Source organism: Choloepus didactylus, chromosome 14 (genome assembly GCF_015220235.1).
Source record: "Choloepus didactylus isolate mChoDid1 chromosome 14, mChoDid1.pri, whole genome shotgun sequence".
In the NCBI taxonomy this organism is placed as follows: domain Eukaryota; kingdom Metazoa; phylum Chordata; class Mammalia; order Pilosa; family Megalonychidae; genus Choloepus; species Choloepus didactylus.
In genome coordinates this window covers 47,301,967-47,324,855 of record NC_051320.1, presented here as the reverse complement: position 1 = coordinate 47,324,855, position 22,889 = coordinate 47,301,967, and the positions used below count along the sequence as shown (strand labels likewise).

Below are 22,889 nucleotides of genomic sequence, written 5' to 3'. Positions count from 1 at the left end.
AATATTGGCATATGAAACTAAGAGATTTTTTGCATGGAGTCCAAGATTATGAAATTATAGTGGATCTTCCTCAGGTATTTTTTTCATCTAGAAAGTATTTCCACACTAATTTTTAGGAGACTATTTAATAGGCAGAGAAGCTAGGAGAGGGGAATTCTGTCTTAAATACAGCACGTCTTTTGTACTGTTGGACACTAATTCATACTATAGGCTTTAGAAAGTAGTTTTCTTCCAACCAAAGAAATATTATTCAACTTAGATATTAATTATATAAACCGAAAAATAGGTTATTCGGAGTAAATGTGAAAATAAAAGTTTAGAGTATTATACACTTGTATTGATTCTTTTAAATCACATCATGAAATTCATTTCAAGACCATTCAGTGCTAATAATCTAAAGTATCTACTATATTTAAAGAGTCTACTGTATTTAAGGATATTGGGTTAAAGAAAAGATATGACTATTAAATATGTCTATCTTTAAAAATGAGAAGAGATGATGGAAAGCGTTAGGTAATTTTTATTGTTGACGATGGAAATCGTAGTGCAGTTTTAGCTTCTAGATTGCTCTTGGGCTTCTGGAACACAGAGTTCGGATTTCTGGATTTGTTTTCCTTAAAAACAAAAGTGAGTGCTCTTTTTAATGATAAACTCTCTTAACTCTTCCTTTCTTTTGATGCTTTTTGTCGTAGATATTCTCATGATGACAGCCTCATTGTGCCCACTACAGGACGAAGGCCATACCTAGGTGCTGCCAAGCTCTGTGCACTGCTCTCCCGGGTCATGAGGCCACATGGGTTCTCCAAAGGCTGTCAGCTCATCCCTTTATGTATAGATGGTGGCCCTCGCTGTATCTAGTAGCCAATGGCCTCCGTTCTGTCGCAACTGTAGTGCATCTCCCATCTCTTTCATACATCATGGGCTGCTCTTTCTGCTCTTTCATGTTCCTTATAACATTTCCTCCCACTTTAACTTGTTCTTATCTTTTTATAGGTGTGTTATCTTCAGGAGAATTCAGACATTTAGTGCTGCTCCTCTTCTGCTCTTCCCCATCACTTCCAAGCAATGTGCCTACCCAACCAACCTCAGTCTAATTTATGACTTTCCTATATTTTTCCATATTTCAGTAACCGTCTCGTGTAGCATCTGCCATCTTTGTTTCTATCACCACATTTTAGAACAGCTGTCCATTTTATGGCAACTGATGTTTTATAGATAATCAAATAGGTAATGGTTAAAAAGTAGCTTCTATAGAATTCAAACCATAGAATCATCTTCTTTTTTTTTTTTTTTAACCATAGAATCTTAAGGTGTTTTGCCTAGGTTTGTCTAGATTAGCTAATATCCTAACACAGTATAGTCCTGGGGGAGAAATTATCTCTTATTCTAATATTGATTGACTTCAGGGGTTTTTGTTTTCAAAATTCAGCTTTACTAGATAGACTGTTATCGCTGCTGCTTAGAAGAGGGGTTGTTAAACGTATCAGTTTGGTTTCTTTCACTATTACACTGGTATTCATCAAGATTTCTGAGGACTACGTCTGCTACTGATCACTCTTTTTTCCATTGGTATGCCTGATGTTCAGCAAAGACACAGTAACTTAGAACAAAGACAGAGTAACTTAGAACTGGAGAGGATATTGTAAAATATGTACATATAATTATTTTCTTGTTTTGAAAAAGGAAATTATTTTAGAAAGTAGGTTAGGATTTTAATAAAACGGTTTTGCATGATTGGTGATGTATTTGTATCAGGTTTCTAGGCCAGGTGGAGTTTGAGTCTATGCTCATATGGCAGTGTGTAATTGAAAATTTTAGGGTGATATAGTCAAGAAGGTGAAATATTGCCACAACTTGCCAGTGTGGTATGTAGACCCTCAGGATTGCAAATGTACAGAGCATGGGGAAATAGAAAGATGACTGAGCCCTACACATTATCTTTGTGTAAATTCTGGGGCTATAAACATTCGTGAGGCCTAAAAATAAGTTTATAAAAGCATCACCTAAGAAATTTGATAGCTTTGCTAAGGACCAAGATAAGAAATTGCTAACTGTAGAAATTAACTTCTATCCCCAAACAACATATACCCAAGGGAGTAAAAATGACTTGGTGTATATTGCTTAATCCAAATCTTTCTAATGGTTTTTCTTTCTTTAAAGTTTTGTGCTGTTTGGATTTAAGTACTTGGAGAAAAAAAGATTAAAATGCTCTATCACCTTAGCTGGAATAAAATAGATATATGCATTCTTGCTGGACAACCTTTTAAATAATAATAATGATAGTAATGAGAATAATACCAACTAACATTTAATGGGATAATAGAATGTATTCTCCTATTCTGAGAATGTAATATAAAGTAGTTCATTGGGTCCTCACAGCAGTCCTCTCAAACAGTAGTAGTTATTTCCTCACTTTACAGACGCGATGTCTGAGGCATGGGAAACTAAACTGCCCGTTGTCACAGCTAGTCACTCCACTGTGCTCTAGAGCTAGGGCTCATCCCTGTGCTGCACTGCCTATGGTGGTAATTAGTGTCTGTCATGCATGAACTTTGGATAACTTGTTTTCTCTTTCCTGTTCTCTATAATAATGATTGGCCATTTATCAAAAAATAATTTTTATAAAGCTATTGATCTTTCCTTAACCCCTCCTCATCCCCCACATTTCTTTGTTTTGCTTCTTTGGAGAAGCAAATCTAATCTTATCTAATAGATTATTTTTAATATTCTGTGTGATCCCAGCCAAAGGCTTTGCTCCTCAAAAATAGATATAAGGAAATCCCCTGTTTCACTGTGTCATGACAGAATTGTGAACTTGATTGCATACTCTTAATTATCTTCTGGAGATAGTTACAGTGCTGTGGAAGATAATCTTGACAAATCTCATTAGTCATATCACATTTCCTTTAAGTCATATATGCCCCAAAAAGTTTTACCTAGCTTTCTCTGCTTGGGGAATGAAAATTACTTTCAAAGATTTGGTTTTTGACATTTTACTTTATAGAAATGAAATGTACACATGAAAATGCTTGGATCTTTCTAGTTTATTTGATTTTCAAGTACTCAGATTATAAGATAATTTTAAGAAAAAACTTTATTTTGGAATAACTAGATTTATAGAAATGCTACAGAAGACAGAGACAGTACAGAGAGTTTTCGTATATCTTGTTATAGTAGACTTTTGCTAATTCTCCCAATATTTGGGGAAATCTAGTATTCTGGCCAACTGATAACCTTTATATCCTACAAGGACCACTAGTATTTAAAACATTCACATGTTGTGACATGTATTAGCTAAATTGATCATGCTTTTCTCTATTTTTATGTTCTGTAACCCCTTAAAATATAGGAGACTCAATTAAATTTCTTTCAATTAAGGTATGGTTTTAAAAATCAGTCTGCTACTTTAAAAATGTAGAGATTTCATCATAAATTTGGTAAATCTGAAATTTGTCATGGGTTGAGTGATTGTTACATTTTTATAAAAGTTAAAATGATTCTTTTTTCTTCATAAAAACTTCTAAATACCTAGGCTGTCATTGAAAATCTAATATGGAAGACATGTAGTGCGTATTTTAGCTATGAGAAAACTCTGTACACTTTGTTTATTTTTAGCACTTAATCAGAAAATGTAAAATATCTCATGTCATTTCCATGAACATGTATTTTGGAAGTTGGAATTTTTACTGTCCTTTATTACTAGCTGTTTTCCCAAACTTTAAAAATTTTACAGGCATAATAAGACAACTTTTAATTTTAAGTTGAACTTCATTTCCTGTTCTGGAAAGTATATTTTAATTCTATTTGGTCAACTGAGTATCTGTGAATGCATTTTAATGACTTCCTTGCTTCTACCCATGTGAAATTCATATGATCTAATTTGTGTGGAAATTTTTAATGCTGAGTGAGATTTTTAATAAGTAATTAAGTAAGTGAACTGGTTGGCCATGGCGTAAGGCTCACTATTGAAAAATGGTAAATCAGAGCTATGTGCAAATTGCCTTATCCTAACAATTTGATTCTTTTAATTAACACTTTGATTCTTGAAAACTATCAAATTTACAATTTATTTTCTTTAACAAAATAGAAACCAAAACAGTGTTCCCCCAAATCATATCATACAATGAAATGGTTGCTTTGGCTCTGAGCACAAGGCATTGAGATCATGACTTCTATGTCTTCCTTGGGCCCTGATGACTGGCCTTGCTATTTTTGTTTATTTCCTAGAAATGAAATGTTCAGACTTTAAAAATTGCATGTTTGCAGAAAAGCCAAGAGAATGGGCATTGCTTGCTTCAACCCTGTGTGATGACATAACAGTGCTTATGGTGCTTTCCCTCCTCTCTCTACCCCTTTCCATCCTTTCCGTAGACGCGCATCGAGAATTCCTTCACAGGCCTGCTTCTGGATACGTGCCAGAGGAGATCTGGAAGAAAGCTGGTAAGAATTGTTTAAAAACACGAGTGTAGTGTTCTGGCAGCTGTGTGCAGTTGTTAATGCAGAGTTGTGAAGAATGACAAGAAAGGACTGCACTGCAAACAACAACAATAAGAAAACAAAAACCTCACAAAATCAAATAAAAAACCTGATTCATATTCTTATACCAGGCCTTATTAGAACAAGAAATCATTTTGATTTTAGTAGCATCTGCTAGTGCCACTATAATTGAGAGGCTGGCGGTATTTCTATTACAAACCCCTATTTTTCAGGGACTATAATGGTTTCAGGCTGAAACTTGGCAGAGAGGGTCTCAACTTGCATGCAATTTTTCTTTTATGTAAAAATGCCAGTGTTTTATAAATTAAATTGCACACTTCAGCATTTTCCTGTGCATTCTTTAAAAAAAAAATCACATCGAGTCCATTTGACTTGTTGAGGCACTCAGAGGATGTAATGTTTACAATCAATTTTAAAAATTTATTCTATGTGCTTTATTAATATTCAGTGATCAGAGATAAATTATTTTTAAGTTAAACAACAAAGTTGCTCAACTTCTATTGTTCTTTCCCTTGTACGCTTTTCCATTGACTGCTTTTCAGTGAGATATTGCTCTATATTTTGTAGCGGATTTAAAGCTCCTGATGACCCATTGACATCTAATTGGGCTTAATGAAGTGCAGATCTGGCAGAATCTTGGTAGAATACCAGCACGATAAAAGCCAGGCAAAAACCCTTATAAAAACCAAATGAAGAGATAAAACAAATCTGTTTCAAATGTTTAAGATGGCATGAAAAACAGCAGCTTTGAGCTGCTGAAAGCCCAGGTGTTAAAATAGTTCGTGTGTCTGAGTTGAGAATCTGGGAAGTACTGTTTCTGTCAGTAGTCAATGGGCAAAAGGCTGGCAACACCAATAAAGGAGCACGAGTCAAGGGAAAGGTTTTTTTCCCACAAAAGATCTCTCTGGGTTTTGATGGACTCAGGTATGTTTGTTGGTAATTGGATGCAACTTGCTGACGTTCTGATCACTTGGCTCTCATCCAAGTATTTTTATGGATTTTTCTAAGAATACCTACTTTTGTAAGTGTGATAATGAGTTTAGAAATCAGATTGTACTCTAGGTCTAGTAGCTTAAATTAAGAACCAGAAAGATCTCCTGCACATCAGTATGCAAATTTGATAGGTCCATTCAGCTCAACTGCATGGTACAACCAGCATCATCTCTAATGAGCTTTCCTAAGTGGGCGACAGCAGTGTGACACTCCCAGGCTGTAAAATGTACCGGGTGCCACTGACCTGGAAAAAGTATCACCGTTACCTTCTTTTGGACCATTTTTCTCCCTCACTTTTTTAAGCTGGCAGTGCAGCTTAAAGAGGTACAAAGAATTGTCATTTTGGACAGCAGAAGGATGACTTTTATGGTGAGAGGAGAGTCTTGCCCTGTATTTCCCCTATTTATGTGTATTTAAGCTCTTGATAAAGAAAAATTGACAGTAAACTCTTGTGTAATACGAATTCCTTCTGGGCTATTATCTGCTCACGTCTTTGACTGCTATTAAACAAGAGCAGATTTTTCTGAACATACCATCTTTGTTGGAAAGTCAACTTAAATAGCAATATATACAAAGGAAGTCCTACCCTAATGGGTAAGCAATTGGAAGCAGACTCACACTGCACTATGTATTTTCCAGTTAAATCAGTATAGAGTACAGCATATGAAGTAATATATATATAATATTTATATTTTATTTATATATATATGTATAAAACTTCATATGCTGTACTCTATTGTGTCCACCATTGTTTTCCTCCACTGCCTGGTTTGTGGACATCTGAAGCCAATTGTGGATATTTTAGGGCTGAGAACTGAGGGAGTAGAGAAGGAGCAATACTGTGTTTCTGGTTGGGTTCATTCCCTCTCTAAGAAGGGTTAAACCTTATCAAGGTTAATGTTTTGTTTATTTTTGAGACGTGCCTATCATCTATATTAGGTTTTCAATCTAAAATGTGGTAGTGATACAGATTGAATTTGTATTCTTCTCCCAGTGATATCCCTAATCTGCTGTGTAAGAAGAGTTTGGGAATAGTTTTCTCTATGAATGGGTGCTAAATTTTAAGAAGTACATTAAATCCAAAGTACGGATGACAGTTTTGTCTGTAAATGTCGAATGAAAGCTTATAGTGTCTATCTGGTGTTCACAGCGCTGAGGCATCCAACATGGTTCAGACACCAAGGGCAGAATGATATCCGTACTCGGCTTGTTACAGTTTAAACATTTTTTTTCTAGAATTCTAAAATTTGCTGTGGACAAAATTTTCTTAGGAAGTAAACCTATCTAAGGTGTCTTTGCAATGCCATATTACCTTTGTGGCAAAAGATAAGTAAATAAAATGAAGTTTAAAACATTTGAAAAATACTGAAGGGGCAGCACTTTCAATTTAATGTAGTGCAACCAATGGCATCTTTTTTTTTCCACAGAAAATTATATTTGCAAGAGGGTATATCTTGTGCTTGAAAGTACAACATGTTAATTTTCTACCATTTTTATTTTGAAATGATTTCAAACTTGCAGAAAAGTTGTAAAATATAGTACCAAAAACTCTAACCTTCACCCAGATAGCCATATTTGTTTACGTGTCTTCTCTTTTTTTCCCTCCTTCCCTCCCTCTCTTTCTCTAATATATATCATATATTTTTTCTGAACTATTTGAGTGCAAGTTGTAGGCATAACATTTTAATATTTCCTAAGAACATAATTATAGTACGTTTAATCTGCAGATCCTATTCAAGTTTTGCACATTGTCCCAATAATACAGCATAATACCCATTTTTAAAGAGTAGAACTCCTAACATTTTACACCCATATGAGCTTTTTCTTAAAAGGTAGTGTTTTTAAAAGCAGCAACAAAGGTAACAAAAATGCGTTACAAAAGGTCTTTATAAAATTGGGAAAATCTACTGGAAAGATGGTTTTAAAATTGCAATTGAATGTTTTCTTCAGCATATTTCTTTTCAAATGATCAGAGTGTTTGCAGTTGGTAATAAATATTCAGGCACCTTGCAAATATCCTACCAGTTCTCTTTGCTGATCTGTAGATGCCTGTGGGATTAGAATAGGAATGCATGATTTAAATATAAATTGCCTGATTTGCATATACAATTAGTCAAGCTGCAGCTTTGATCGTAAGCAAAAATTATTGTCCTGTATTACTGCTTAGAGAGAATTTTAATTCACCTTGAATATTCAAACTAAATTAGACCCTGGCTGTGTAGTTAGAAGGGCAGCCTTCCCTAGTGCCCTGAGTCATTTATAGTAGGGTAATAAAAGCATCTTTTTACCTCCTTTCTGCTGAAGAAGGTGCTGTAAGCTCTGTCTGCAATACCCTGATTCTGTCCAGATTTCAAATGCATATCTTTGAGCAATCAACAAAGGCTTACCATGTTTTAGTTAATATTTCCAGTCTGGGTCTCTCTCTTACATTTTAGCTTGCAAAACCTAGCGAACAGTAATTGCAAAGGAATGTACTTCAGATAGAAGGCTGCTAAAATATCAGAGGCTCCAAAAGTCCTGACAGTTCGATACTAGTGGAGAACTTTAGATGATCCTCAAGTCATGGACTTGAGATGTGTGAAATAAACCAGAGATATTTGAGAAACCATAGGAGTACTTGCATCTCTTACATTTTTAATAGGAATCTATGTTTTTAATTAAACAGAACATTTAATTAAGGTGCTTTTTTAAATGGGTGAAACAATTAAGTGCAAACACTTGAATGAAACATGTCATAATTATTTTTAATAGAGTGTTAATTGGTACTAGGTTTGCCAAGTTAATAATTACTGCTTATTAAATTTTCAATTAATCATTGTCATTTTGCTTTGAATAAAGATGAAAATTAGACAAACTAATTCAGGGGGAGGATATTTTCCCTCGCTAATTAGAACAGTTAATTTTTTTTAATGGAAATTACTTGTTTTAGTTGTCAATCTTATGTTGTACATTAGTTGAATCTTTGCACCCTATCTGCAGCCAAAAATACAGAGCTAATTTGACACCTTGCAGGTTTGTAGTCAGGCCTGATTGTTTCGGCCTGTGTTATGATTCAATTACATTTACCCACTGCAACAATTGGTTATGCAAAACTGTTGTATATGCTTGATTAAGTAGATGAATGATAGCTTAAAATACAGAAATGAGAAGATAATTAAAAAAAAAAATCCTGTCATTTACAGATAAATATCTATAGATACATAAAGATATATGCATATATCTTTATACACATAGTCTATAAAGATACATATCCATATTACTCAGGAAATGACTTAAAAACTGGATTGTCTGTTTCATCACTTTTTAAAAAAAAATGTATATTAATTGGTATATGAATTGCTTTTTCATTGTGTTGCATTTTTCATTTTTTAACAGCAAAATAATTGTGTGTGTGCGCGCGTATATATATATCCATTCCCTTCCCTTTTTTTCTGAAATCTTTACCTAGAAACTTCCTATGTTCATATTAACTTACAGCATTTTGGGAAGAAATCACCTTTTTATGTCTGAATTACCAAACAGGCCTCTCATGCTTGTCTGTGTCTTTAACTACTTAGTCTAATCAGAATACTTTATGGATGCATTCATCTGGTGGAAAAATTGTAGTAATATAATATTTGAAAAATATTCCAGAAGTACAAGTTGAAGTAAAATTCTCACACCTTATTTTCCTAAGTGAATTTCAAAAATCTGCTAGTTTTTGACACAGGCAGAAGAAATGCCCAACAACTTGGAGGAGAGTCCTGCCTGCATGGCCTAAAGAATTTTCTAAAACACAACCGGTATCCGAGGTTCTGAGCTAATAGAGATGTTCTCTTTTCCGATTTGGCCTGACCGACACCCAGAGGAGGCGGTCAATGAGGTGAAACGCCAGGCGATGACGGAGCTGCAGAAGGCTGTGTCGGAGGCGGAGCGGAAAGCTCACGATATGATCACCACGGAGCGAGCCAAGATGGAGCGCACGGTCGCCGAGGCCAAGCGGCAGGCCGCGGAAGATGCGCTCGCTGTCATCAATCAGCAAGAGGATTCCAGCGAGGTAAGGGCTTCAGGGGCGCTTCCATGTTGAAGAAGGTAGTTTTCACTAACTAGAGGGCTCCTTTTTAATTTTATTTTTTTTAATTCAGTTTTATTGAGATATATTCACATACCATACAGTCATCCATGGTGTACAATCAGTTGTTCACAGGTACCATCATATAGTTGTGCATTCCTCACCCCGATCTATTTTTGAACATTTTTCTCACACCAGCGAGAATAAAAATAGGAATTAAAAAATAAAAGTAAAAAAGAACACCCAAATCATCCCCCATCACACCTTATTTTTCATTTAGTTTTTGTCTCCATTTTTCTTAGAGTGCTCCTTTTTGATTGAAGGAGATCACAAATTAAAGTGGTTTAGTAGACCAATACTTCTTTGGAAAAAAATTTAGAACCGTTTCAGGAGTCCAGCACTCACAGACTTGACTAAGAGCTGATCAAATTATGTTTTTTCATTAAAGACGTTAAAGAAGAACTCCTTGCCAAAAAAAGTTTTTAATATGCTTGGTGGGTAACAGATGAAAGTGTTACAGACTTTTTAGAGACTCTCAACACTATTTAGAGACTCAAAACGCGGCTGTGTGTGCTTATGGGTGTGCGTGCACATGTGTAATAATCTGTGTATGGTTTCCTCCCAAGAGATAGAAAGGATTCAATGGATAAACCCTGGGTACACTATGGTCTCCAGAGACATATTACATACTTGGAATTGAAGTCATTTCCCTTAACCAATGATTTTAAAGTCTAATACTAAAACAAGATTTGCTTCAGTTAGACATTTCTACAAGATGTTGTGTACAGTCTGTATTTCCACATTAAAAGTATAAACAATGAAATCAGAGCAATATATTAGTACCCCATATTAATTAAGACAGTGTCAAGATCCCCCAGCCCCAAAGTAACTTTAGATAAAGGATTATAATTAGCTAGTCACACTGAGCTGAACTAGCAAAAACATGAACTGATAAATCAGTGATCTACTGCAATATGTATCTGTAATTTGGGAAGGAAAGTAAGGATTTAATTTGTACCAGGCTTCCCTGTAGATGAAAGACCCTGCGGGAATCACTAGAAGCCCAGAGTTTCTATTTAATATGTAGCAGATGAGTAACAAGGGGACAAAAGGAATTGATTATCAACATTTGAAAGTTTCTCAGGAAAACAGGGACAAAAGGAAGTTGATCTACCCTTTTACTGCTGACTTTTCCATTGTAAATTCAATTTTATTGGCATTTTGTGGCTAAGATATTTAAGGACCTTGTTTTGTGTTCTTTTTTTTTCTTTAATTTTTAATTTTTATTGACATCTTTTGAAGAGCAGTTGTCTTGCTCTCTCCAAGTTAGTATCACTGGGAGGCATACTTGTTGTCACCATTAGAACATTATCACTGTCACATGAACATTTTAGGGCTATTAGGTATGCTAAGAACAGTTTGTTGGTCACTAAACTCTAAAGATAAATGTTTAGTAAGAAATTGTTAATTATGTTTTTGTATTCTGGCAATAACATGCTGTATTTCTCCAGTGTCAATAAGCTTTTTACCTTTATTCTTAAAACTTGTCCAGAAAAGTACATGATCTTGATGCCCGTGTTTAACTTGATAAAAACCTAGTGTATCAAGCAGTAGCTGTGGTAGGTAGTAGATATAACGAAATAACCTATGTGTGAGTGATCTTCAATAGTAATTGATTTTCTTTTCTTTCTTTTTCGATCTCTTGAGGAGTTGGTCTTTACTGTAACACTACCCTTGCCTTTCGTGAGATTTTCCCAAGAAATTTAAAGCATACTATCCTAGGGGAAAGTATTAAGAATTCAGAGGGCCAAATTTAATTTCTGATTCCATCTCTTACAAATTGGGTGACCTTGAAAAAGGCACTAAATATCTAAAAGCTTTAGTCTTCTCATTCTGTGAACATTTGTATAGTGGCTATAACCTTAAGAGACCTGACCATGTTTCCATTTTACAGGGGAGGAAACTCGGCTGACTGTTGCACAGCTAGCAAATGGCAGAACATGTGCTGGAACTTGCAGCAGGCTGTCCATTCCCTGTATTGTCATAGAGATCAGTGGGGTAATTTTGAGGTGCAGAGAGGAAGCTTAGGTCTATTTCTTACCTTTCTTCCCTTGGAACTGCAGACCACTTTTTTTTTTTTTCCTGGAATGACTAAGCTGATCGTGTTTATCGCCTTTTATGTAGCGCTTAGGGGAGACCACACCCTATCTATAGTCAAAGCTCAAAAGACCCCTGTCCCCTACACTTTGGAGATGGGTATTTCCAGCCCTCTCATCTCTGGTGAAGTAGTTGGTGGTGGCTGTGCAGTTCCTCACAGACCCCCATGGAAGTTTTAGGGATGATGGTGTAAAAGTAAAGGCGGTTTTCCTGACCCATTGACCCTGTCTCTCCTTGAACATCCATTCACGCCCTCAGTTTCATTTGAAGGCACTAGTACCACTTCCTTCAGTTTGGCCTTGGAATTCTTCTCCCTCTGGCCCATTTCTAGCCTCAACTCCCACAGCCCCTGACCATAGGCCAGACACACACGTTGATGCCTCTGTGCCTTCAAGGCTGCCTTTTCCCTCCTGAGTCCAGCCCCTCCTGCATCTCCCAACACCTGGTCAGCTTTTCTACCTGTCAGAGCCCACCTTGGGTCGCCTTCTCCGGGAAGCCTTCCTGGATACATCCTAAACATGTCGGAGCCTGTGGCTTTGTCTCCATTCTCCGGCGGCACTGTGCTCATGTGTGCAGACCGCTTTTAAGACTTGGGCAGGAATAGTTCCTGGAAGTTTAAGCCTCTTTTCTCCAAAAGTAATATGGACATTTTCCTGAGACTAGGAGAGGGAAAGATGGAGGAAAGATTTCATTTGAATAAAGCTGAGATTCCTGTAGACTTGTACATAAGTCTGCACAGGCATGAAAGTAGTTTGGGGACTTGAAGTAAAGGGTTAGTTCATTCGTCTTTAGATAATGTTGTTAATTCCTCAAAGAAATGGCAATGTCCCAGGGTAACTCTGTGTCTGGTGGTAGGTTCAGTTCAGCTATACTTTTGCTCAATTGTTGGCTTGAGCTTAAGGATAATTTTTTTTAACGCAACTTTGAAGCCAGTGTATTCTTTTTCCATACCCTGCTCTTTTATCACACTCAGGAGTGTGTACCTTGTAATAAAAGTGGCTTGCTCAAGTCCACCTTGGCAGTGATGCTTGCGGGTCACCTGAATCTAGAACAGCTCTGGCTTCCTTAGGCTGGGATAGAGCCCCCAGTCCAGCCCTTACTGTGGTCAGCCCTGGGCTGGGGAATCTGTTAGGTCAGGTCTTTGTGGCCCAGCTGATCTGTAAAGTGATGCTTTCCTGAATTCTCTTCTCTGTTTTCATATTTAGGATAGTTTCTTGAATATTAACCATTCAGTCTTATATAAGGCCCTCATGGCATTTTGTTTTAGAAATTTTATGAGTTGTTCTTCATTTTCTTATGGAAATATGAGGTCCGGCTATCATGGTAATTGGTTCAAAAAAAATTCCTACTAAATGTTACAGCCACTAATTTTAAAACACTACTCAGAAATTAATGGGTATCCTAACAAAAAAAATTATATTTGTAAGGCTATTTGTTATTTGATATACAGTATAACTCTAAATTACTTATATGCATTTATTCAATTATTTTTTTTTAATAACAAATTATTGAGCTTCCCCTTGCTGTCGGGGACAGTGCTAGGCTGAAGGTACAATGATAAATAAGGTAGACATGGTCACTGCTTTAACCAGAATTCATTGGAGGAGTCAAATAAATAAACTCTAAGAACCCTGATAAAGTTTAGTGTGAAGGCTTCTGGGGAAAAGTTTATCTGATATTTAAGTATAATCAGGAATTGGTCAACTCTCTCCACACCCCCATTGCCTCAGTGCTGCCTTCACACAGGGAAGAGGGAAGATGGGAAGGGGAGCTTTTGCCCGGCTTTGAGAGCAGGATGATTATGTGACTGGTGTATATACTGGAAGGAGCACTTAGGCTGCAGTGTGGAGAGAGATGAGAGGAAAGAACGGACCGTCTGTCTCAGGAGTCCTGGAGAGAGATGAGGGGGCAGATGACTGGATGAGGGAAGTGGCCCTGTGGGTGGAGAAAGTTGGGTGTGTTGGCTGAGTGCTTGTCAGATGGAATTGGCAGGCCTTGGGGATTGATGAGCTGTAAGGAGAGGAGGAGGAGTCAGGGTTTTTGGTGTACCTAGAGGGTTTAGGATATACCATCAGGTAATCTTAGTAGGAAAAACTTTCATAAACTTTGCTGCTTTGATCTGCCTAGAGCGTTGTGTGGGCATGGTAGAAAGTGGTAACCGTTCCTCAGTTATTTTGCATACGCAACGCAAGTTAAGACATTTAAAGCTCAGATCAATTATTTAATCCAACTGCACAGTCTTCTCTGTGAACTGGAAGGTAGGCAACAAAGGATGGAAAAGTTTCAGAAGGTGGAGAGAAGCATTGAAAACATTTATTGGGGAGAACAGCAAGAACAAGGCATGGGACCAGGAATGAATACTGTATGGGTGTTATTTGGAGGATGACCTTGTAATTTATTGTCCAAACTGGGACACTTCAAAGTAAAATGTGGTGCCTTAAGCTGGGACAGACCAGCCCTGTAAACCAAGGGTTACCCCAGGCGCATTGCAACCCATGGTCAGCTTAGTGGTTGGGGGTTACATGAAGTTGATTTTTCCAGAGGTGAAATAAGACCTAGAATGACTGTTTAACTGTGTACCAGGCATGGTACAAATTGCTTTATATCCTAGCTCATTTCATCTTCATAACAGCTCTGACAGAGTAAATAATGGTGTTTCCTCCACTTTGCAGGTGAGGAAGCTGAGTCTTGGAGGGGTTAGACAATTTGCTCGGGGTCTCATAGCCTGTGAGTGTGAGATGGTCCTCAGCCTAGGTTGCCTGGCTTGAAGACCTTATTTTTAATATCCACATGACAGTAAGTGGGAATTTCTTTTCCTGAAACTACTATATCCAGTGTTCTTTTTCTGTACTAGTATATCTATTTCCTCTTTGGACTTCCTTCAGATTGCTTCTACTTAGTTCTCTAATTCTGCTTAGTTTTCTAATTCTGTTATGGTTTATAGACCTATAATTGTTACAGTTAGTAATGACACTGGACTTGGGACAGATAGCTAAGCATAAGATATTTTTAATACTTTCTCTTTTCATAATGTATTATTTCTATATTTCATCAAGTATATAATATTGACATTGGCATAAAACAAAAGAATCTTGCCATTTCAAACTCTTAAATTTTCCATGTTCATGTCCAATTTCTATCTGTATACATACCTCACTTTTTTCAGCTAACACTGCCAGATGGGGGCTAATTTGAAAGAATATGCTACAGCTCTTCTTTGAGACCCACCCTTGTTTTAGCTTATGTAATTGAAATAAATGATTCAATTTATTGAGTCAAAATAAAAACAAATAGTAAATGATTGTTGTAGTGTTCCAATAGTTACTTTCGAGTTTTCAAACACGAATGATGTTTTCCCCCTAGATTAAAACAGACTTTATTCATTATTCTTACATAGGTGAGGGACTGCACGGTTTTTATCAAAGCTGGGCCATTTTGTGGCACTGAAGTAGCAACACTAATTAAATCTTTAAACTTTACATTCCCAGTGCCATGCTAAGGCCTGATAATGTGAGCAAGTCATTCTGAGAGGTTTGTTTTCATCTTTCATTCTATAATTAGTGGAACCTCCCCCAGTGGAAACTGAAGAACAGTCCAAATCGTGGAAATGCCACCTGTGTAGACACTGAGTAGAACGTAGTTACTTAAGCAGGAGCCTCACAGCACAGCTCTGGTTAAAGCCCTCACAGATACGCTCAGGCAGTCGATTCCCAGGAGAATTTGCAACTCTCAAAGCAAGAGCTACGTTACAATAAAATGATTTGTTTCATTTATTTAAAGGACAACTGTTTGATTGATTCCATAGACGATTATGGTGTAGTAGATGGAGCACCAGGCCTGGAATGATCTTGAGTTGCTCACTCTGGAGCCTTGCTTTTCTCATCTGAAAAAATGGGATTATGTTTATGTGACCCGCTGTGCAAGGTGGTTGAGAGGAGCAAATTAGATGAGTAGAAGAATTTTATATGTACAATAAAGTCACCTTACAAATAAGCAGGGGAAGAGAGAGAAGAAGAACTAGTTAAGAAGCTATCCTAACAGGGAGAGCAATGAGGGAATTTGAATAGTAGAAGTGAGATTGGAAGGGGAATGAAGAAGAGACTGTAAAAGCAGCATCTGTGAGATGTGGTCACAGGGATTAAAGAAAGGAGGTTCCAAGACAATGGCAGAGCCTTGTGCATGAGTGTTGCCAATGACTGACATGCACCACGTGGGAGGGTCGGCTTTAGGGACGACTGACTTAGCTATCAGAGGCGCTTCCTAGGGGCGCTTCTGTAGTGGAGGTACAGAGCAGGCACTTGAAAGTAAGAGACTGCAGCTTAGGAAGGAAATAGAGGGCTAGAAACACAGGTTTAAAAGTCATTTTCTTGCAAGTCATAGTTTCTTGCCAACCATGAGATCTGACAAGGAGAGACCATAGGAAGGAGAGGATGTTTATATTTTTTATGCCAGCTTCCATCCCTTGACAAATATTTAGAGAGAAATGAACCAATGGAAGAGGAAGAAGTTATAGTATGAGAGCCAGAATTTCAGTATCCCAGCGACCAAAGGTAGTGCGAATTTCAACAAGGGTTATTTAGAAAGGAGGAATGAGGAAATGGTCAATAGTGTGAATCTTCAGAAAGGCTAAGTAGAGTAAGGTGAGAAAAAGTAATTGGTCACTGATGAAATTTAAAGGGAATTAGGTTGAATGTTCTCCCTATGCCTGGAAGGGAAGGAAATTAATTTGGATGGGGCAATGAGCTTTCTAGGTCTAAAGATTGGGACCTCCTGGGTCTGAAGCAAGGACTATATATACTTCCACTCGCTTCCAGCCTGGGTCAAAAGGAGGAGGTAGTGTTAGTCATGGCCAGTTATTAAGGCTCTCCTGCATGCCAGGCCCTGTGCCTAGCACTGGCACGCTTTGGAATAACCCTGCAATTATTATTATTCCTGTTTTACAGGCACTGTTGCTCCAAGAAGTTCAGCAATTTGCCTGTGGGTCTTTTTTTTTTTTTAATACAATTTTATTGAGATATATTCACTTACCATGCAGTCATACAAAGCGTACATTCAGTTGTTCACAGTACCATTAAATGGTTGTGCATTCATCACAAAAATTAATTTTTGAACATTTTCATTACCACACACAAAAAAATAAGAAGAATAAAAATTTAAGTGAAAAAGAACAATTAAAGTAAAAAAGAACACTGGGTTTTTTTGTTTTTTTTCCCTGCCCCCCATTTTTCTACTCATCCATCTATATACTGACAAAGGGGAGTGTGGTCCATATGGCTTTCCCAATCACATTGTCACCCCTCATAAGCTATATTTTTATACAATTGTCTTCAAGATTCAAGGGTTCTGGGTTGTAGTTTGATAGTTTTAGTATTTACTGCTAGCTATTCCAATTCATTAGAACCTAAAAAGGGTTGTCTATATTATGCGTAAGAGTGCACACCAGAGTGACCTCTCAGCTCCTTTTGGAATCTCTCTGCCACTGAAGCTTATTTCATTTCCTTTCACATCCCCCTTTTGGTCAAGAAGATGTTCTCCGTCCCACTATGCCGGGTCTAGATTCCTTCTCAGGAGTCATATTCCACATTGCCAGGGAGATTCACTCCCCTGGGTGTCTGATCCCATGTAGTGGGGAGGGCAGTGATTTTACCTGCCAAGTTGGCTTAGCTAGAGACTTGCCTGTGATTCTAACACCACTAAGTAATGAAATTGGAAATGAAACCCAGGTCGGCCTGACTCTGGACCCTGTGCCATTTCCATTCGTGACACTTTGTCTTTGCTGCTTCCTACTTCCTGGTCCAAACTCAGTCCACTTTTAGGATTTACGTGCCCTTCTAACTTTGTTCCTGCCAAAATAGGCTCTAAGAAGAGATCTGAAATTGACAAAAGAGTGGCATTTTAGAAACTACTTCATTTGCGTTCGAAAGACCTGAGTGGATCAAATGTTGGCTGTGTAATTTCATATCTTTGTGGCTATAGGCAAGTCATTTTTACTGGGCAGGTTATTTTTTCCTTGGGCCTCAGCTTCGTAGCTGCAAAATGCATTGATGGGTTGAGCCCTCTACCATAAGTTTTACCCTTGGGAAGACGGTTGCTGCAAAGGAGAGGCTAGGCCTCCCTGTATTTGTGCCTAAGAGTCTCCTCCTGAATGCCTCTTTGTTGCTCAGATGTGGCCCTCTCTCTCTGGCTAAGCCAACTTGAAAGGTGAAATCACTGCCCTCCCCCCTACGTGGGATCAGACACCCAGGGAAGTGAATCTCCCTGGCAACGTGGAATATGACTCCCAGGGAGGAATGTAGACCTGGCACCGTGGGACGGAGAACATCTTCTTGACCAAAAGGGGGATGTGAAAGGAAATGAAATAAGCTTCAGTGGCAGAGAGATTCCAAAAGGAGCCGAGAGGTCACTCTGGTGGGCACTCTTATGCATACTTTAGACAACCCTTTTTAGGTTCTAAAGAATTGGGGTAGCTGGTGGTGGATACCTGAAACTATCAAACTACAACCCAGAACCCATGAATCTCGAAGACAGTTGTATAAAAATGTAGCTTATGAGGGGTGACAATGGGATTGGGAAAGCCATAAGGACCAAACACCACTTTGTCTAGTTTATGGATGGATGTGTAGAAAAGTAGGGGAGGGAAACAGACAGACAAAGGTACCCAGTGTTCTTTTTTACTTCAATTGCTCTTTTTCACTCTAATTATTATTCTTGTTATTTTTGTGTGTGTGCTAATGAAGGTGTCAGGGATTGATTTAGGTGATGAATGTACAACTATGTAATGGTACTGTAAACAATCGAAAGTACAATTTGTTTTGTATGACTGCGTGGTATGTGAATATATCTCAATAAAATGATGATTTAAAAAAAAAAAAAAAAAAAAGATCTGGATATAAGTTCTGAAAAAAAAAAAAAAAAAAAAAAGAAAGTGGTTTTAAACTGTAAAGTGCAGGTCAGATATAAGGTGGTGTTATCTTAGTGTGAATTTAAGTCAATGCATTGCCTTCTGTAGAATTCTTTACACTTTGGAAGTTTTAATTATATTTATTCTACTTAAATTTACTGGACATTGACTGTATGTGAGGGTTTCTGGAGAATTAAAGGTGTGTACGTCCTGGAGAAAATATTTTGTTTCTTGGAAAAGGAATTCCCAATAGCAAGAACCAGAAGGGATGTACTCTGCCAGAATGGACCCCTAAAGAGAGACTATTCTCTGTGTAGCTAAAATAACAACATAAAGGGACAAAAAACGGTCTCTTTGTTCTTAGGGACAAAGAGAGTTGCTGATATGAAACAAGGTGTCAGATATCTTTGATATGCAGCTTTGGCGTTCAAAAGTTTCAAGCCATCACTTCCCATTTCCATAAATACTCTTGTTAGTCCATTTAACAAAAGGAAGGTTTGTGTTCAGGCTCAGGTACTTCATCTAATTCACAGCCTAACTTCGGTCAATTGATTTATTCCCATTTTTCAGATAAGGAAGAAAATGTTTATAAAGTGCCATGAGCTTTGGGAATGCAAACTTGCTACGATACGGTGTTCTTGAGCCTTCCACACTATTGTGGTGATTCAGTCACGGGATCACTCCTTAAGAGTGATCAGTCCTTAAGAGGACTGAAGGGGAAACACAGTTATTGATATGTAAATAAAACAACCATCAGGAAATGGCCTGAATATTAAAATCATAAGTTGGAAAATGTGAAATTAAATTAAGCCGTTGACTGTTTATCCCTTTCCTTATGGATATACTCCTGGGTATTGCACACAATTTGCAGTTTTCCACTTTGTGAAAAAGCTTAGAAAAAGCTTAGAAACGTCACATGATCCAAATGAGAGTGCTCGCAAGATTTCTGCACGTTCTCCTGTTCCCAGGTTTGTGACTGGGGCTGCGTGTTGCTGGTCAGGCATCAGCTTCACAGGTGTGGATTAACCGTGCCTTAAGTAGAGGATTATGCACTTTGAAGTTTTCTGTTAGAAGGACACTTGCACTGAAGTTCCCTACACATTCATTGCAATGCAGTATCAAGAGGAATAAAAATATGTGTATTTTTCCTCCACTAGGTCATTTAAATTGTTCTTTGTTGTACCTTCCTACAGCTGAAGGTTGTTTTTGTCCCAGTGGTGGGTGGTAAATGAATGGACTCTAACAATTTCGGGATAAAACTTAGCCAGAGTCCTTGAATCTTGGATCAGAACCAGCAGATGCTAGGCAAGAAGTCTCAATTCCCAGCAGCTCCACTATCCAAAACATCTATTTCTGTATTTGGCACAATTCCACTTGTTTTTTTTTCTGTTTAATTGTTCCCATATTTGAAAACACTTTAAAAAATAAAGAAGTCCCCATTCTGTCTCCTCTTTCCACCTTCCCCTAACACATGCATTTGTAATTACCTGGTTTAGTCTGTGTGTTTAATCAGTTTAAATTGAGAATGTTGTGTACATCTGATTTCAATCAGAAGGAGCCATTGAGTATTGGGCAGTTACCACCCTTGTGTCTGCCAAAATGTGCCTCTGCCAAAAAAAGGATAGGACTTGCACCAGGGTATTTCCTAAAGAAGCCACTTGACTCAGATTAGATGTTTAATTTCCTCAAAATGCTGTTTTGGATTTAGGTCTCTGTTCTCTGGTTGGGATTTTCTGATGTAATTTAGGAATATCTCTTATTTGCTGAGCTTGTTCCAGGATCCAGCTGGCGTTGTTCTAAAAGCCTAAACCTCAAGGAAGTAAGCTGCACTCGGGGATCATACCTCACTGCTTTGAAGGATGGGCCAGGCCCATGTTTGCTCACGGCTTTGTGGAACCGTTATACGTGCATTGCAATTGAATTCATTTGCGATAGAAAACTAGAGTTATGGTAATGAGGCCTCTGATTATAGGTACACAACTTTTGAGATATTTCCTAAGTTATATTGAATTAGAAAAACAGTTTGTTCCAGTTCTGATTATTAATTTTAATTCCATTCTCATTTATGACACTGACATATTAACCCTGTGTCCAGATTTCTTCAGCTGTTTTTGCTGAAAACACTTCCCATTTGTCAGAGTTCTAGAGATCATAAGTTGTTTTTGTTTTTTTTTTTCCTCATTTGGCCATGATTTCTGAATGGTATAAAGAAATAGTAATATAGAGCTGGGCTCTGTCTAAAGCCTTTAGACCAGAGTTCTTGCATTTATAGGTTTCCCACACTTGAAATTCTCTAGAAGTCTGCTTATCTGTTAGGAAAGTTAGAATGACAGCTAACAGTTCTTTTGCATATTTTGAACAGTGGCAAAGCCACGTACATTGGGAAGTTGGGCTGACATTCCACTGGGGCTATTTTTGGTAGGTTCCTGAGTCCACCTGAGGCCACACAACCAGTTGAAAACAAAACAAATGTCTGGAACACAGGAGGCAGATTTTAAATATCTGTTTATATCAAGGCATTAACAATTACCATTTTAATTGTGACATAACCACATACTGTCAGCTGGTTGGGTACCAGATTATGGTCAGAAGGTTGTTAACAGGAAAATAAAGAATAAAATGCTTAATGGCCCAAAGCTGAAATCACTTGATATAGCAGGGTCACAGTGGTGATGGTCTTGTCAAAGGTACTACAAATCTTAAAGTTGATTCTGTAAGGTTCCACCTCCTTGAAAGAGTCATTAAAGACACTGGCACATTCATCTCCATCCTTCCCTCCTTCACTAGGACATATCACATACAGGTACTCTTCTGTCTTTACTAGGTGGCATTGCAAATCTGTGTTCTGATTCATGAAGCGTTTTAAAGTTAAATCTTAGAGGGCAACCTCTTTTCTGCTTTTCTCACATCTTGGAAAGCACCAGCTGATACTGGTGGGAGGCTCACTAATGTCAGTTTTGTACTCCTCACTAGCAGATGGGCCTCAGGTTTCTCTACTTTTCCTATTTCCCAGAGTTGCTTTGAGGAGCAAATGAGCAACAAAATATCTGTATCAACTGGAAAGCGTTGTGTACAAATGTAATTATTTCCCAGTTTTAGTATTTCTCATTTCTTGAAGAAAAATTAGGCATAGACTGATTCATTTATTTCACAGATATTTATTGAGCACCTACTGTATACCAGCCACTCCTCTGGATGCTTAAGATAAATCAAGGAAAAAATAGACCAAGAATCCCATCCTACAGGGATCTGAGCTAAAGGCAGATTGTTTTCTGACTGCCCTAGCATTTGGTTGAAAGGTACACTGAGTAACTGATTACAGTGGGGAGAACTAAATGCACAGAGAGGTTGGAGTGCCTTCCTCACTCTCTCTGGTCTATGATGGAGCTAGGAGTAGAATCCTGTGCCGACTACATTATATTCCTTTGGCTTTATTATAGGGTTCTAGTAGTTCCTTTTTGATTCCTGTTAGTATCTAGAAGAAAGAAGTCTCTGCCTGGAGTGATATATTTATATCTGACTTTTGTAGTATTGATAATAGAAAGGAAAAATTTGAGCATAGTAATTGTTAGTATGGGTGGACAGAATTTTAGATGTAAAGATTGCCAAACCTGCAGGGAAGGGCTTTTATAGGAAAAACTGAAAGGAGCTTCACCCAGATGTTAGATTGTTAGATGCTGTAATAGATGTTGGCAGAAAACTTCGGGCATTTATTACACCAATACCTATTATCTTCTGTGTGTTTATGTGTGTGTATACACAGACACTTGGACTTCTGAATCTTACTGTCTGGTTTTTGAAAATAAGTCTGCAGTGCTGCCTTTCATATTTTATCAAACTGTATTAATTTGGGATCTTGCCTTCTCCTGTAGAGCTGCTGGAATTGTGGCCGTAAAGCGAGCGAAACCTGCAGTGGCTGCAACACGGCCCGATACTGTGGCTCATTTTGCCAGCACAAAGACTGGGAGAAGCACCACCACATCTGTGGACAGACCCTGCAGGCCCAGCAGCAGGGGGACACGCCTGCCGTCAGCTCCTCCGTCACGCCCAACAGCGGGGCCGGGAGCCCCATGGACACACCACCAGCAGCCACCCCGAGGTCGACCACCCCAGGGACCCCCTCCACCATAGAGACGACCCCTCGCTAGACATGAACTCAGAACTGTCGGAGGAAAGACAACAGAACCAACACGAAACCAATTCCTCATCCTCAAGCTCAAAGTTGTTTTTTTGTTTGTTTGTTTATAGATGAACTATCATATTTCAGTACTCCAGCAAGAGAAGACGTAA

General features: G+C 38.0%; 1 protein-coding gene across 5 annotated transcripts in view; it reads left to right on the top strand.

The window, feature by feature from the left end:
* The window catches only part of RUNX1T1 (RUNX1 partner transcriptional co-repressor 1), a 135,234-nt gene that overhangs the window by 109,795 nt on the left and 2,550 nt on the right, over positions 1-22,889 (top strand). For all 5 annotated transcript variants that reach the window (XM_037802984.1, XM_037802983.1, XM_037802987.1 and 2 more), the window contains 3 exons: positions 4,372-4,440; positions 9,336-9,526; positions 22,472-22,889. The exon at positions 22,472-22,889 is cut by the window's right edge and continues 2,550 nt beyond it. In XM_037802984.1, coding sequence (XP_037658912.1) covers positions 4,372-4,440; positions 9,336-9,526; positions 22,472-22,747 — 536 coding nt within the window. In that variant the 3' untranslated portion in view covers positions 22,748-22,889. The remainder of the gene's footprint in view (positions 1-4,371; positions 4,441-9,335; positions 9,527-22,471) is intronic.